Source organism: Dysidea avara, chromosome 9 (assembly GCF_963678975.1).
Source record: "Dysidea avara chromosome 9, odDysAvar1.4, whole genome shotgun sequence".
Lineage (NCBI taxonomy): Eukaryota > Metazoa > Porifera > Demospongiae > Dictyoceratida > Dysideidae > Dysidea > Dysidea avara.
The window spans coordinates 23,326,440-23,344,828 of NC_089280.1; the positions used below are offsets into that span (position 1 = coordinate 23,326,440).

Here is an 18,389-nt window from a genome sequence, read left to right on the forward strand (position 1 = left end):
TATACCTATAGGTATACACGTGCAGGTATGTAGTGGTATACACAGATACACACACTGGTATACACACTGCAGCTGGATACACACAAGTATACAAAATCAAGTACATAGAGGTACACACAGGCATACACAGCTACACATGCACAAGTATACAACAGATACACAGGTCACCACACAGTTATGTATATAGTAAACATGGTGAGTACCCCATACCGAGGTATTGACAGGCCTGTAGTTTGAATTTTGGGAATGGACAAAATTTTTTCTTTGACTTAGGTAAAAATTGTTAGTTGCTGTCAGATCATCACTACTGAGATATCTTCACTTCTTCATCACATCTGTTGTCCCTTACTGTTAACAAAGCATGCAGAAGCCACACAACAACTGCATTTTAAGACTGCAGTAGTTGCATGTCATGAGTACATTGCATGTAGCCATATGGACTCACTGCATGCAGATATATAATTTATATTATAATCTTACCGACTACTATTTAGTCCATTGATTTGTTGGCCTACGAGTGGGGTGCTCTAATCATAGCTGTGTATTGTTTATCCGTGGGCACCATTTGCCAAGCAGCTACCAATAGTATAGCCACAGGCTACTTGGAAAGAGGAATATCATAACTGTCAATTGTTTATCTGTGATCACCATCTGGCAACTGAAGCAGCTACCGATAATATAGCTATACAGTCTACTTGGAAAGAGGAATATCTCAGAAAAGTATATAAAATACATAACATTGGAACATTTGGTTCCTTAGAGTTTGTAGCAGCTACAAAATATTTTATATGTCATCCAAAACAGCCAAGCTGTGAAAAAAGTGTATGGCCCCCAAAAAAGCCACGGTGAAAAAGATGTGAAATCCAAGGTGGCGGCCAAGAAATGGCTGTGATGGTAGGATAATAGCAAATATTTTAAAAACAGGTTGATTTTGTGCCAAGACCAAGCGGCACCAAAATCACCTGAATTGTCGTTATTAAAATTTTTACCATTAACCTACCATCATAGCCATTTCTTGGCTGCCACCTTGGATTTCACATCTTTTTCACCATAGCCTTTTTGGGGGCCGCACTCTTTTTTACAGCTTGGCTGTTTTTGATTAGATATTACTTCTTTTTGTATGTACGTATTTGTATACCCCAACTTTAGGGCTTTTCTAACCTATCTTTTTTCTTTACCACAGGAAGAAAAAATGATTTAATCACAATCAAGATTTAAAGCAGATTTTTAATACTTAAGCTATTTTTGATTTCATCAGTAATTATACAAATTATATTAAATGCCAATTATTTCCTACAGGATAACTTGTTTGCAGCTGATCTCTCTGCTGGGTGACTTGAAATGTAGCTGACTCTGTACAGGGTGATTTGCATGTAGCTGAACTCTCTACAGGATTCTCTCTACAGAGTGACTTGTTTCTAGCTGAACTCTCTATAGGGTTATCTATTTGTAGCTGAACTCGCTACAAGATGATTTGTTTCTAGCTGATCTTTCTATAGGGTAACTTGTTCATAGCTGAACTCTCTACAGGGTGATTGGTTTGCAGCTGAACTCTCTACATGATGGTTTCTTTGTAGCTGAACTCTCTACAAGGTAACTTCTTCTAGCTGATCTGTCTACAGGTGACTTGTTCCTAGCTGATCTCTCTACAGGGTGACTTGTTTCTAGCTGATCTCTCTACAGGGTGATTTGTTTGCAGCTGAACTCTCTACAGGATGACTTGTTTCTAGCTGAACTCTCTACAGGGTGATCTGTTCGTAGCTGAACTTTCTACAGGGTGATTTGTTTGCAGCTGAACTCTCTACATGATGGTTTCTTTGTAGCTGAACTCTCTACAAGGTAATTTCTTTTAGCTAATCTCTCTACAGGGTGACTAGTTTCTAGCTGATCTCTCTACAGGGTGATTTGTTTCTAGCTGAACTCTCAACAGGGTGATTTGTTTGCAGCTGAACTCTCTACATGGTGGTTTCTTTGTAGATGAAATCTCTACAAGGTAACTTCTTCTAGCTGATCTCTCTACAGGATGATTTGTTTGCAGCTGAACTCTCTACAGGATGACTTGTTTCTAGCTAATCTCTCTACAGGGTGAATTGTTTCTAGCTGAACTCTCTACAGGGTGATCTGTTCGTAGCAGAACTCTGTACAGGGTGATTTGTTTGTAGCTGAACTCTCTACAAGGTGAATTCTTCTAGCTGATCTCTCTACAGGGTGATTTGTTTGTACCTGAACTATCTGCAGGGTGATTTGTTTGTACCTGAACTCTCTACTAGGTTATATCTTCTAGCTGATTTCTCTACTAGATGAATAGTTTCTAGTTGATCTCTCTACAGGGTGACTTGTTTCTAGCTGAACTCTCTACAGTGTGATCTGTTAAGTTTGTAGTTGAGCTCTCTCTTGTCTCTCTATAGAGTTATAACTTGTTTGTATAGCTGAACTCTATATAGGGTGGTTTTTTGATTGGTTCCTAAACTCTCTATGTGGTGACTTGTTTGTACTACAGAGTGACTTGTTTGTAGCTGAACTCTCTACAGGGTAACTTGCTTTTAGCTGAATTGTCTGTAAGATTAACTGGTTGTAGCTGAACTCCCTACAGAATAACTTGCAATGCAATATAATTCTATAATGGAGTAAATTATAAAAGTAGCTGAATGCTCTATTAGGGTGACTGTTCTATTACAGTATCTCGACCTCGCATTTGCTACACGCAGTTGGCTTTCGAAAATGATTTGTAATGCAATTCTTCTGTACTACTGCAAGGACTTTCTATGATGATCATTCCAGCTACATACCGATTTTCAGCTCATTGCTCTAAGCGGTTTGCCTGGTAGGCGTGAAAACTAATAGTTTTTTAATTCATAAAAATCGATCGCGTAATTGTGACACACGTTGGGTTTTGTGTCATATCTCCATGGTCTTTATCTCGATTCCTTTCAAACCACAAAAAGGCACTCCTACGATGGTCACTCCATCTACATAGAAACTTTCAACTCATTCCTACAAGGTGTTTACCCTGTGGGCGTGACAGACCTTCGGCTTTATTTTACACAAATAATCGGTCATAACTCTGTGAATGTTCATCAGATTCCTACCAACGTTGGTGGTGAGATCCGCCTTAATGAGCCTGTTCATTGTGCCAAATTTCAGCCCAATTGGAGCACGCATTCATGTTTTATGGCAGATTTTGCAAAGTGTGAGAAAGTGACTAGAATTATAGTGATGTCCAACAAAAAACCGACAACTCTCAATTAGCACATATACAGTGTAACACACCACATATAAAGCACTACTAACATGCAACTTCTACTGAAAATTTCAGATCAATACTGTATTCTATAGTGAAGTTACAGCTATTACAATGTCAGTAAAATTAGGCCCATTTTAATTAGGAAAAATGGCACCAAAGGGAAAATTAGCTAGTGATTTCTACATTTTTAATAAAACTAGACTGACTCAAATTGTTTGTATAAGCCACTAAAACCATTCTTAACATATCTACAGATAAGAAGTTGGACATAGTGCTTTCAACCAAGTATTGGTTGTTAAAGATTATACAGCCTATACTAAAAATACGAGGTTGGATATCACTACTAGAAAGAACCTGCTTCAGCAACTCTCTGTTGCATTGTGGATGAATAATGCTTAGGTTAAGTAAATACTTAGGTTTAAAGGAAGAAAATCCATCCCTCCTGGAGGAGACTGAGTGTGGCACTTGACTAGACACTGGGTGGCCTGCAGTTCAAATCCTGGGGTAGGAGGTTTTTTTTTCCTTTCTTTGGCCCTTTTCTGTTTCACCTTATTGTTAGCTAGGTCAAGTATTCTTCTTAAGTCTTCAGTTCCAGTTTCTTAGGTTAGGCTAATCCAAAGGATGCAGCACATGTTGCTGTCAGACCTTCAGTGCTGGCCACTGTAAAGCTTTAATAATAATGCCAGACTGATTTTAAGGTACTGGGCCCTTCAAGGCAGTGATATTGATGACAATCCCCTTTTCCCTTTATTAGGATTACCAATGTGAAAAATCAACATCTTCAAAATAATTTGCTAACTGCTGTTATAAGTTGGACCAACTCTCACGGCTTGAATACAGCTGCAGTAGTGGTAAATTCTATCCTCTTCTTGGGGTGGAAATCGATTGAAATGTGTGTGTAAAAATCATGAGATTACGAGGTGTAACTCCCGGAAACGATGACCTTTTTTACAATACTGTACCTCAACATTCCTATGTGAGCAAATCTTCACCAAAAAGTATTGGTGGTTTGATTGATGAAGCATGATTGCCATCACTGCATCATTTAAACAGGATTTTGAGGTCCAAAAACGGGTTTTCGTCGACGAAGACCAAATGAATGATAGTCACACCACAGTAGTAGTCACCCATCAACAAAGAAGTCACACACCAACTGTGGTTTAATTCTGAGACTGTTAACCATCTGGGTGAGACAGAGGCAGTGGAGACACCTATATTCAGGGGGGGGGTTGGGGGTCTAGCTTGGTGATGTCATGGCCTAGTTGTATGTCGAAGACCAAAAAAAAAAGGTCATTACCTGCTGGCAATAGTTGCCCTCTACCAACTAGACTATATCTCCTTATTTATAACTACATCACGTAGCTTGTTGCACTGCTCCTCAAAGAACACTGTGACTGCTCTATTAGAGTATCTCTATCTTGACTGCTCTATTAGAATATCTTGAATGATGCTATTAAGCTAGGCTCTCCATCACAGCTACAGCTACAGATAATTTTAGAGGGGCTAAGCCCTCCAATAATTTTTTTTCACAGGGGTGCAGCCCCCTTGCCCTCCCCCCCTTCTCCGCTGCCCTTGGGGTGAGACCGGTATTGGGAAACGCAGTGGCTATTTGTCCGGCAGTCAGGTGCACTTTCAGCATTACTCGCCATATTAAATCAACACGCAACATACAATAAAAGTTACAACTTGCCACGTAAGCTAGTCAAGGGGGTGTCACTCAGGCTTTACTGTAGGTCGACCTGCAACTGCAATCAAACTCTAAGTCAATGGTCAATGCCACAAAATAGCTCTTATAGTAGTTCATAGGTCAAGATGAGATGGAAAGTTCGAAACCCACAATCGAAAATTATACATAGCTATTATCAAGTTTACGGAATTATACGTAACTCACAAGAAGTAAGGATCTCCAAGAAGATGTTTCAAAGCTCCAGCAGACATTTCGCCATGATTACAATGATTTTTTTCTCTCAGCTGTTGGTAGCACACACCAAGAAAATATTGTACTAGGTTACAAGTGCTGGTGCGTATTGGAAAATAGAGAAGAAAGCAGAGGTCAAAAGTTCAACAAGAAATGCTCAAGTCACAGGTCAAAGATGATAAACGCAGCAAGTCAAGGGTCAAGGTGAAATTGTTCCCGGTAAACACTTTGACCGCGGTCGCAGATCTACCTACAACGTGTGCCGACATGAAACACCTTTGCTATTGCTGGAGTTACTATCGTAAACTTTTGGGAACGTGATGGTCGTACAACGGTCGAATCAACTACTAACAGTGTGGGACTTCTGTGTTCGTTGTGTAAATGCTTGGGAACATGACTGTCGTACAATGGTCGAATGAACTACTAACAGTGTGGGGCTTTCCGTGCTCATTGCATAAATGCTTGGGAACGTGACTGCCATATGACGGTCGAATGAACTACTAACAGTGTGGGGCTTTCCGTGTTCATTGCGTAAACGTTCAGGAACCTGACGTACGATGGTCCATTGTTTACTGCCAATGTGGGGCTCGCTCAGGCTCGCCCCAATTATTTTTAAATTCTGTAGCAACTTGTTGAAAGCATTTCAGGTCGATCTGAAAGCTTGTTTGGGCTTATTTTTACCTAACCAATACTGCCTCATTGTTGTCAGGGAAAATTGAGGCTGGTTTTTGGGTGATGTTATCCAGGGGGCCATGCCTACTGCTTTGTGGTCCCTACTATACAGTACTATCATACTGTATGATATATATGTGACACTTTCACACCTCAGATCAAAAGAGCCGCCCAGACTACATTTCGTATGTACTGGGCTACATACGAAATGTAATCAGGCTACAACTCGGCAGTGATTATATAGACATTGAGGCCAAAATCGATTGTGGGATAAATTAATGTGATTAGGATGCACGACTTGGATTTTGCCATGACAACCACTCAGACGGAGAGCATTTTGTTATCCTCGCCATCCTATGAGTTGAAAAACATTGGGCTAAAACATCTTGCATGTAATTATAGACCTGTCAGTCTTACATCTACAATAGTAAAGGTTATGGAATCCATTATTAAAACTAATATACTAGAACATCTAATCTCCAATAATTTGTTGACATCCCATTAATTTGGCTTTTTAAGGGGCCATTCATGCACTACCCAGTTACTTCATGTTATGGATATTTTAACAAAATCACTTGATCAAGGAGTACCTGTTGATGTTATTTACATGGATCTGCAAAAAGCTTTTGATAGTGTGCCACATAATTGTTTATTGTATAAGATTGAACATTATGGAATTACAGGCAACCTTCTTAGATGGATTGATGGATTTCTATCCAATAGGAGACAGCATGTTGTTTTAAACGGGGAAAAATCGTGTTGGCAAGATGTGAAGAGTGGTGTTCCACAAGGATCAATTCTAGGACCTCTTCTCTTTCTTACGTATATATGTTGTATGATATGCTGAAATCCATCTCAAGTCATGTATTTTTATTTGCAGATGATACCAAGCTTATACGAACTATTTCTACATTGGCAGACCATGTACAACTTCAAAATGATTTAGATAATCTAGCCAAATGGTGTGATGCGTGGCAACTGAATTTCAATGTTATAAATGTAATTAAAGTGATTCACTTTGGTCGAGCCACACATAGCTTTGGAGGCTACTATCTTTATGGTGTCTCATTGGACTTAGTTAATTGTCATAAGGACTTGGGCATTATATTTGATGCGAATTTAAAGTTCCAACAACACGCTTCTGAAGTAGCTATGAAAGCGAACAGGGTATTGGCTGTGTATGAAAAGAAGCTTTATCGATTTAAATGAATTTGTACTGTCATGATTGTACAAATCAATGGTTCGACCAATATTAGAATATGGAAATGTAATTTGGGGACCCCGTTATGTATTGGACCAACATAAACTTGAGGGTGTGCAACGGCGTGCTACAAAACTAGTACCATCTTTAAGAGATAAGTCTTACATAGATCAACTAACATCAGTGAATTTACCATCTCTCTTTTGTACAGGCACAGATGTGGTGACTTAATATTTCTTTGCAAGCTGTTGAATGGTTACTTCAATCTGGATCACTCCAGATTTTTCACTCTTTCCCACAATACACAAACTAGAGGTCATGCATATAAATTACTTAAGCCCCCTGCCCACCAGTCATGTCGGGTCAACTATTTTGGTACTGGAGTAATTAATGACTGGAACAATTTTACAAGTGATATTGTAGGAAATTCTTCATTAAATAATTTTAAATCAGCTATAGATGATTACTTTTACGACTTTAGATTTATGCTAATGTAATAATTATATTCATAGTTAATTTTTGTTTATTGCATCTAATTTATGTATGCATGTGTATGTAATTGAATGGGTGTAAAGGCTTCTAAGCCTCAACCCTAATTACATCATAATCATAAGGTGAGAACTAGTGCTAAAGATTATTCACCAATCATTTCCACACATTTTTAAATGCGGACATGCCCCCATCACGAAGCTACCACTCTACACGGAGTAACCACTCTACAAGCAAGCTTACCTATCTAGGCCTTTAGTGAATGCTGTAACTTTTCCATAAACGATTCAATAGCACCAAGAGTTTATACACCATAGCACATTAAACTCATGTAACCAAAATTCTTCATGATATCTCTAGGATATGTCTGTTCATTGTAACCAAACTGAACGTACTAGCTGCTGACCCATAATTGAAAATTTTAAGTATGCATATTATATCCACACAAAAACAGCCAAGCTGTGAAAAAATGGTGCGGCCTTAAAAATCCTGGGTGAAAAAAGCTGTGAAATCAAAGGTGGCGGCCAAGAAATGGCTGCAATGATGTTAATGCTAATAAATTTTAACGATGCACACAGCCATTATTAAAATTTTTAGCATTAACATCATTGCAGCCATTTCTTGGCCGCCACCTTTGATTTCACAACTTTTTTCACCCAGGATTTTTAAGGCCGCACCATTTTTTCACAGCTTGGCTGTTTTTGTGTGGATTTCACTCCTTTTTGTACTTTACAAGGCCCCAAAACCAGCCTATGGCTGACTTTGAGGTTTGTCTTTACTCACATTTCTTCTTTTCTATGTAGATACAATGATGATTATTGAAGACAGACTTATAAACGTATTTCATTGCATGATTTAATTCAATATTTGATAATATTATTGTAATACTCCAATAGAGTGCAGGACTTCTAATAGAACATACATAGAATGTTCTAGAACAGTCTAGAACTTCTATTGGTAGATCTATGAAATTACAAACGTTTGACTATAAGCAGATTTCTACTAGAAATTTCATTTATAAAGCAGAAATTAAGTAAGGTGATCAGTCAAGGTAGCAGTGGTTCAGTGGTTAAGGATGCAGGTGTTAGGTATGGAGGTCCCCGGTTCGAACTCTGGTAAGTGTTTTTTTTTGACATTTTTTGCACACCTTTTTTACCCCGTGGTGACTGCTCTATTAGAGTATCTCGATCCCGCGATTTTACACTTGCTTAGTTTTTGCTTTATAACTTTGTTGCTGTAACTCTATTGCTATTCAAACTATCAAAAGGCACTGCTACGATGATCAGCCTATCTACACACCAATTTTCAAGTTATTTCTATGCTTGGTTTACCCTGTAGCCGTGACAGAAGTTTGATCTGTTTTTACGTGAATAAACGTCCATAACTCCTTGAATACTACTCAGACTTACAACAAACTTGGTACGTGAATCCACCGTTACACGTTCTTAATTTGTGCCAAAGATTGAGGCAATCGAGTTACACGTTTGCATTTTATAGCAATTTTTGCAAAGTGTGCGAAAAGAAATCGAAGCCCCCGTACGGCATAAGAAGAAAAAAACGAAGAAATTAAAATGAAATTTTGGACGCCCATATCTCGCAAATGGCTGTTGCGAATTTAATCTAATTTGCTGTATGGCGTACCCTACCTGGGGGACAGCTATAATGCAAAAATAGTGTGCTTTGGAGAAGGGGCCATGGAGCTATGCATGCGTGAAAACGCTGTTTTCTTTCTTCATGTAAATATACTCACGGTGTGGTCGCCGGCTTTCTTGGCCGCACGACACACTACCGTGTGTCTTGATCTAGTGGTTGCACTCGTATTGGCTTGGGTGATTGATCGCCCGGTACAGGCTATATCTGTCTGATAAGTGTTAATGTTAGCTGTAACACGGGACATTCAGGCTTTGCCTGATATGTATACCCTCTGTCCGTGTTTTACAACTATTACTAGGCATTCCAGTATCCGAGATTTTTTAATAAAAAAATTCTCCGTATATTCCCCAATAGAACCCTGGCACAAAATGACATCTCGCGTTTAACTTGGGATTGCTCCGTCGTCCGAGCTCCAATGAGGGTGAAAATCGCTGTGGGGTTTGTCCACACTTTGATCATCATGAAAATCTTAGTTTTATCGTGCGCGTTACATATACGTAAGTTTTGTGTTGTTTTGTAATCTTTTCAAGCCTTGAAATGTATGTAGAATACTTTAAAACTTAAAAAAACGTACGGTCGGGTGGAAGGTAGTCACTGGTGCTTACTTTAAAGTGCGTAGTTACTTCGCTCGGGTTAGCGATTTTCAGCTCCAGAGCAATTTTCTGATGGTTGTGTCATCAGCTCAAAAGTATAAACCACTTCAAAGTCAGCATAACAATACCATAATTGAAACCACAACTCTACCTTAGGTATTGTTGCATCATTGTGGCACCTCCACTTTAGTTGTTTACCTTTATAAGTTGTTAACTTGATGTTTTTACCAACTTGAGATAGCCACTTGCCTATGGGCATACACCATTGTATTGAGAAGTGTGCAGTAGGTGAAACATATTTGCTCACCACAAAGCATACAAAGATCGCTGAGATCCAATAAGACCTGAAGTTACTCTCATTACATGTACAAACTTGCAGCTAGAAGCAACTGCAGTTTCAAGATAGTCCAGATTGCTAGATGGTTTCCTGATTCAATTGTGCCATTTTCCCCTGTAAAATGTATGGGGAGCCCTGGAGAAAAAATGTACCTTTTTTCAGTTTTTAAGCACTGTGCATGCCAAAGTAGCTAATTCCAACCCGACAAACTATATATTTCTGAGATCAGCAATCAATACTCTATCTATTGAGCATATAAAAAGCCCGTTTTTCCAAACTTTTAAGATCAGTCTGGAATGCCTACTATTACATATAACATAGCTGAACTGTTAAAAATGAAGTGCTATGATAGCACCTAAAATGCTATGGTTACATCTAAAAGTGCGACTGCTCCAGTCAAAAAATAATACTTATAGGTGCTACCATAGCACTTCATTTTAACAGTGTACAGGGTGACATGTAACTTCACAAGTAGCCTAACTGTATTTTCTGCAGGGTGACGTATAATGTAGCTGAACTCTCCGCAAGGTAACTTGTAACTAAACTTTTGCAGAGTGACTTAGGTATATGAATGTAACTGAACTCTCAACAGGGTGATTTCAAGTAGCTTAGCTATAAACTCTCACATGCAACCTAGTTGAAGGGTGACTTGTTTGTACTAAGCTGAATCAGAAATGTTTTAGTGAAAATGTCATGGTAGCTACCTAGGCAGATTAGCAAAGAAAGGGCATTCTCTAGTATGAGGATGGTGATGCTTACCACCGTAACTGGGGAGGCTTCAGTGTTTGGAGCTGAACTATCTACAGGGTGATTTGTTAGTAGCTAAACTCTCTACCCTGTTTGTAGTGTTCTCTACAAGGTGACTTGTTGTCATAGTTAAAGCACTACTGTGCATGCTGGTGTAGCTAGCTATGGAAAATCAAGTGGAAAATAATCCTCAGCTGCTTAGAGTTTGAGTACCCGATTTTTGGTGATCAGACTATCAGTAAGTTGTCATATATTAGTCGTAGAATGAACTGATAGGATTAGTTTGGTTGTATACAATCACTGGACTGGACTAGTGACTCACTACCTTTTCAACCAAATATTTGGGCAACTGGTTGGAATTTAGAATATGCTAGTCTCATCATACAGTACGATAGTAACTGTATAGTAGGGACCACAAAGGAGTAGGCGTGGCCCATGAAATAATATCACCGAAAAACCAACCTCAATTTTCCCTGACAACGATGAGGCAGTATTGGTGAGGTAAAACTAAGCCCAAACAAGCTTTCAGATCGACCCAAAATGCTTTCAACAAGTTGCTATGGAATTAAAAAAAATTTTTATTCGACGAATTTTCTACTGAGTAAATAAGTAAGTAACTGACTGATGCCTTCAGACAAGTGTAACTCGATAACAGCTAAGGCTACGGGCTTGATTTTTTCACTGTTCAACGTTGCTTTGGCCCTTACAAGATAGACGAAATAGCTTCTGTGCCATCACAATGTATAACATAGTTAACAATTTAATTGACATTAATCCACCTGAAGGATGCTTACAGCTAACTAACCGTATTACCAGGGGTCATCCACTCCGATTTACACAGTTGCAAACCAATGTAGACTCTTATAAATACTCATTTTATCCTCATAGTATTAGACTCTGGAACAGCTTGCCAACTAATGCAGTAGCCTTGAAACTTTAAAAAGTAAATTGAACACGTAACTACCTTAATTACTTAACTACTTTTTCCCTTTCTCTTTTTGTACAATTATACTCAATTTTGAGTTTGCACGGTAATGATAATAAATAAATAACTTTCCTCGTTTAGGCCATACCTATTTGAAAAGTTCTTGTTCAGACCCGACTGACCCTATTTTGCACAGATTTTAATGAAGAAAAGAAAAAAAAAAGATCACATGACACCTAAAAAGTGTTGCAAAAGATCAAGATACTCTAATATAACAGTCAGGTGGTGTAATTTTGACCTCAAATATAATGCTAGCTATCTGTAAATGTAGATCACTTAAAACGTGTTCCTCACTCCTGGCTAAGAAAATTTATGATAGCTATACCAATACATCAGTGCTCACTCAACTACTAGCTATGTTTATCTGTTTTTACTATTTATGGATTTGATAGGTCTGCATACAACTAAAGGTTTCATTAATGCAACTTACTAATCTATTATATGGCTTGTACCCAGAAATCATAAATACGTCTAAAATTATAGTTTGTAGCTAGCTGTTTTTTTCTTCTTTTTTTTTGCCTACCGATTGACCCATTCTGTTGTAAAATAAATCCGAGCAACAACTTTTCAAATAGGTATGGCCTTAGCTCATTATAGCGGGTAAACTGTATCGTTACTGTACCAATAACCAGAAAATAGGTGATCCAGAATGGGAATTGATGCTGTCTGCTCTAGAATCTATGGTAGCTAGCTAGCTAGATAGCCAGCTAGCTACGACAGCTAGCTACGATCGAGCACGGTTGAGCCAGTGAATTTACTCCACTTGAGACTCCGTCAGTCTTCTCTCCAGTGCACAGAGATGGGAATTATTCCATCAGTAAGTCAGTTTTTGGCAAACATTCACAATTTGTGACACAAATTTCCATTTATTTGAAATCCACCCAGACTTCAAAATATGCACTTTTCGAAATGAAAATCCTTCGAAATTCAGATTTTGCATCTTGTGCAAAATTTTCTGCTTCGAAAATAACCCGCTATACAGTAGTAGCAATTTCAACATAGCTATAGCTACAATGGCCTGACCAACTCAATTTTCCCTCCTTCGGCCCTGCACCCGTAAATAATAGAGACTAATATACATACTTTCTATCTTTGGAGCAACTTGTAATACTTTCCAACAGTATAGCATCATCAAAATTCGTGTTTACCAAGATTCTTCCGTCAATTAGTTAAGTTCTATGTAATTCCCAGCATCATGTGATAAACATTTTAAGATTATTTAACATGGATATATATTCACAATTAAAATTCTGCTCTTGATCTCTTTCTCCTGATCTCATCTCTGCAGCAAAGAAAGACAAGTAAGAGAATTAAGCCACAAAGACAGCCGTTTGGAGTATACAAATACAAAAAGAAGTAAGCAAAAAACAGCCAAGCTGTGAAAAGGGGTGCAGCTCATCCAAAAACACCAGGGTGTGAAATCCAAAGTGGCAGCCAAGAAATGGCTGTGATGGTTAATAGCAAAAAAATCAATAATATGTATTTGGTGCGGTCTGCTCTTCATATGTGGCACAAAAATCACGAATTGCTGTTATTAAAATTTTTCCATTAGCTTACCATCAAAGCCATCTCTTGACTGCCACCTTGGATTTCACACCTTTTTTCATCCTGGTGTTTTTAGAAGAGCTGCACCCTTTGTCACGGCTTGGCTGTTTTTGTTTATGGCTTGGCTGTTCTTATTTAGATTTATACTTTGCTGGACTGAAGAGACTGATTGGTATTCTAAATATCACATCAAGATCAGTAGAAACAACAATGTTATTACCAACCAATAGCTCTTGCAGTAGACAAGACTTGAGAATTGAAGCTTTCTTACTTGATATATCATGAGGTGACATTACTGATACAACTAATCCCATTAATAGCAACTAAATCCGCAAATGATCTGTTAATTTTTTGATCTATTTGTGTGACAAGTTTGATCACCTGGAGGTACTGCTAATAAAGTTTAAGCAATAGCAAGTTGCAAGCTTTGATGTAGGAAAGTGTTCTGTATTATGGTTCCATGGTTTAGATCCTGATTCCATTCCATTCCGTAGTTTTAGACCCCACTCATACTGCCATACACAATACACAATTTTCAAACACACGTGAAATCCGCTGTTTGCTCAACCCATTACTGGGGTACAGTGTTACAAATGAAGAACACAATAGACTATTAGAAGGACCTCTAAAATCAATCCAGTCACAACGGATAACTCAGATGGTTCTCATTACAAACATGGGAAACCATTGTGCAGCACTACCATGAGTCGGCACCTTACACTGTCAGCAAAGATAGATGTGACACAAGTAAGTCTTTGAAGCATACATTGAACCTACGGAAGGCACCTATTGGGCTAAAGCGACATTGAACAGTGAAAAAATCAAGCTAGAATGTAGCCTTAGCCATTATCGAGTTACACTTGTCTGAAGGCATCAGTCATGCAGTCAGTGAGTGTAGCAACCAATCGGAAGCGTTTAAGGTTGTAGCTACTGAAGGCACTTTTGGGCTTCTAACCAATACTGTCAAGGTGCCATGAATTTAAGGTATTGTCACTGAGGCTGGTTTTAGGGTGATATTTTTGGCTAGTAAAGCCCAAATTTTTATGATCCCTAATATACAGTACTATTGTACTGTATGATAAAATACCGAAGACTAAAACTAAGCCATTTTTTTAAGGCTTGTATCTCAGGATTTCCTAAAGAGATTATGCTCAAATTTGGTATGAAGGTGGAAAACATTTCCATAGCGAAAATTGTCTTGATTTGTATAGGCAGCAAGCAGTGGCTAATACTGGCCACAAGAATTTAATGAAGTCTACAGAAGTGGTGCCACAGTTACTAAATTGCGTACACGCTGGTGTGGCACACCGACTTCTTGGGCCACACAACACACTACTGTGTGTCCTGACACATGTTGATATGTCTGTTGTAGTATTAGTGTGCCTTAATTATTATATAGTATGTGCTTATGACACAAAATTATGTATTGGAAGGTGTCATGTTAGTATGTATAGTCATAATTATGTTAGCTATGCATATGTCATTGCACTAGAGTCACTACTGGTGTTTTTTACAGATGTTAAAGTTCATACTGTTGGCAGTGTGGGTAGCTACTGTGAGTTGTGATCAGAACAACCTACCTAGCTTTGACACCAGCAAGACACTTGATTGTACGAAAGATCACAGTGCCAGCGATCCCTGCAAACTAAACCTGGTAGTCGAGCCACTGACATCAATGACCTACTACAAGATTACTGATAATGTGAGAGAGCTGATGGGGTACAGAGCAACTTTTGATTGTACAGGCAATCTGGTACCTCTCAACAAAGATGTTAAAACTGAAAACATGGAGCCCCCAATCATTACTGATGGCCATTTCAGGTCTATCATAGCAATCAATGGACAAATGCCTGGTCCCACTATTATTGCTCATAAAAACCAACAGCTGATGATAACCGTCTACAATGAACTTAAGAATGTTGAAGGTATATCAATTCACTGGCATGGCATGCACCAGAAAGGCACACAAAAGGCAGATGGGGTGGCATATGTCACACAACTTCCTATCATGCCTGGACAATCCTACAATTATGATTTTAAAGCTAGTCCATCTGGGACACATTGGTATCATGCGCACAGCGGTGCACAAAGAACTGATGGCCTGTATGGAGCATTGATAATAAAAGATGATTTACCAGGTGACTTGTATGACTATGACTATCCTGAACAGCATACATTAGTGTTAATGGATTGGCAAAGGCATGCATCGATTGACTTGTTTCATGAAGTAGGATCACGCTTGGATTTTTGGAAAGATAATCCACAATCTAATACTCCACCATTTACTAAATATGTTATGACCGCAACATATGATGGAACTATAGTTGGTCCTGTACCATTTTGGTCAGGCATCATTAATGATAAAGGAAGACACTATGATGAAAATGGTAAAACAAATGTACCTTTAACAAGCTTAAACCACTTCAACTGCAAACATGGAAAGAGATATCGATTTAGGTTAATCGGGGCTGAAGGGGTATATGCATTTAAATTTCACATTATTGAACATAAATTGACAGTGATTGCAAGTGATGGTGCTCAAATCAAAAGCATTAAGGATGTTGACTATGTCATAGTAAACACTGGCGAGCGATATGATGTAGTTGTAACTTGTGACAAAAAAGTTGGAAACTACAAAATTTTGGCTGAAACATTGGAAGACGGGTACCGTTCTACTGATAAAGGATTTTATAATCCAGTTGATCATCACATAGCTGAAGCAGTGTTGCATTATGTAGATGCAAAACCTCCACTTGGTTTCAACTATAGCAGAAACCATGATAGTACAACAAAATTCAAAGTTGTAAATTGTCCATTTAAAGATTCAAAAAAATTTGATTGCATAAATGTTGACAAGTTTGAACCTTATGACATGGACATTATTCCACAATCTGTCAAGGGAACCCCAAAGAAAACCCTCTTTTACAGTTTTGGATTTGACGGTGAATTAAGTACACATGGAAGCTCCATAGATGGCATAAATTTTCGTTTTCCATCTCAATCTCCATTTGATGATATCACCACTTTTGAAAAGGATATATGTCCTAAAAGGGGTTGCGATCACAAAACAGACACCCACTGTGCCTGCACCAATGTTATAGACTTACATGATTTCAAGAAAGGTGATGTCGTTGAAATAGTTATGGTTAACAGAGGTGTTATTGCAACACGACCCAGTGGGACATCACATCCCATACATCTACATGGACACTATTTCTATATCACTGATGTAGGATATCCAATATATAGTGATGATGATGGCCATTTCAGACAGTCCACTGATAAAGTTGAATGCATTATGCCAAATCAAAAGAAGTGTGAAAAATTCTTCATCACCTCAGACGACGATCAGGGAAATCGGTTACAGACCGTTCAATGGTTACATGGTAATCCACCAACACCAAAAGGAAATTTTGCTCTCAAGGATACAGTGATAATTCCCTTTGGAGGATACACCACAATAAGATTCGTAGTAGATAATCCAGGATGGTGGTTCTTCCATTGCCATATTGAAGAACACCAGCTACAGGGAATGGCTGCTATCATAAAGGAACTACAGTAGTACCTTTATATACAGACACAATTGCCTTCTTTTCTGCCTTGTTATATGGACTGGCTATAGTATTTCTGTTAGGTACATGTATGTACATTTTAGTTTAGCCTGTTGCTAATATTCAGTTTTCATTTTTGTATCATTTAAAAGCCAGTTATAGCCATACAGTTTGCATTGTTACAACAATTATGACATAAAAGTATGTTGCTATAGTCACAAATATCCACACGCATGATAACACTATACACACACATGTAAGCACACACTCTAACTGCACACACTTACCACTTGTTGAGCTGATACATACCTTGCTATTGAGTGCCCTGGACTTGTATGTAGGCCTGTGGGAATTATGCCAGAATAAGTTTGGGAATTTTGATTGCAGAAGCTATGTTGGAATTATGCTAGCATAATTTGGGAATATTAGGAATAAATGAGAATAATACTTGAATAATCAGCACATTCAACTAACACCAGACAAACTAAGTAACAGAAAAAAATACATTGTAGCCATTATCAGTAGCATCTGAGTGAGTCTTTTCACTGTTGAAGTCTTCTTTCAACTCCCAACAGCAAAGTTCATTACAAGACTACATAGAGGTGTCCTGCAGTATAATAGTCATCAAACTTTACCTATGAGCAAATCGGATGGCTGTAGGTTCGAGCCTGCCCAGGTCCAGTCATGGATAGTTTTCTTCTTTATTCACCTTTTCAAGCATACTTATTGAAGTTAATGTGTTTGTTTGTTTGTTAGTGAAGAGCAGGCTGTAGGACTAGGTGTCCTACAGACCTTCAGTTCATGCCATTGTAAATAATTTACAACCGAGCGTAATTGATGGCCCATCTCAGTAACATGATACTTACTATAGTATTAATGTTAATAATCAACCACAATGTATCGCCACTTTTCTACACGAGAGTCGCGACCACTGATGATGACAACTAAATGTTAATGGCTGGCCATAAGCTCTAACACTGGTATAATTGCACCACACTAATTAAAGTCCAGGAGAATGACACCAATCATCACTGAGTCAGCCTTGTTTAGCTTGTGGACACCATTACTTACAGTGGATTAGCTGATTAATGTATACATGTTTACCATAATTATTAGGCCTTTACTGATTACTAGCCATTACTAAAGCCCAACTGGCATAACGGTCCCATTAGCTATTTAGTACAAGCTTTACATCATGAGTGCTGAGGGTCTGTAGGACACCCAATCCTACAGCTTGCTAAAGAAGTATATTTGAAAAACCAAACAAGGCAGAAAAAAATCCTAGGCAGCCTCAATCCTGTATCCATCTGCAATTGTATATGCTATAATTTCCAATAACAAATAGCTATATTGCAGTGCTAACAAAATGATACGTATTTAACAAGATATACGAAACTGTAAATTAATAGATTGATATAAGTATACATTTTGCCATTCATTGATTTAATAAATGG

At 38.3% G+C, this 18,389-nt stretch overlaps 1 protein-coding gene across 1 annotated transcript; it reads left to right on the forward strand.

The window, feature by feature from the left end:
* The first annotated feature begins 501 nt into the window (after positions 1-501).
* LOC136266728 (uncharacterized) lies at positions 502-17,139 on the forward strand. Its single transcript, XM_066061749.1, has 2 exons — positions 502-720; positions 14,901-17,139. Exon 2 carries the CDS (start codon positions 14,901-14,903, stop codon positions 16,944-16,946), a length of 2,046 nt encoding a protein of 681 aa, XP_065917821.1. The 5' UTR covers positions 502-720; the 3' UTR covers positions 16,947-17,139.
* Positions 17,140-18,389: the final 1,250 nt, after the last annotated feature.

Bases quoted from the DNA above. Each gene is read 5' to 3' on its own strand.
- LOC136266728 (XM_066061749.1), top strand. From the start codon at position 14,901: ATGTTAAAGTTCATACTGTTGGCAGTGTGGGTAGCTACTGTGAGTTGT.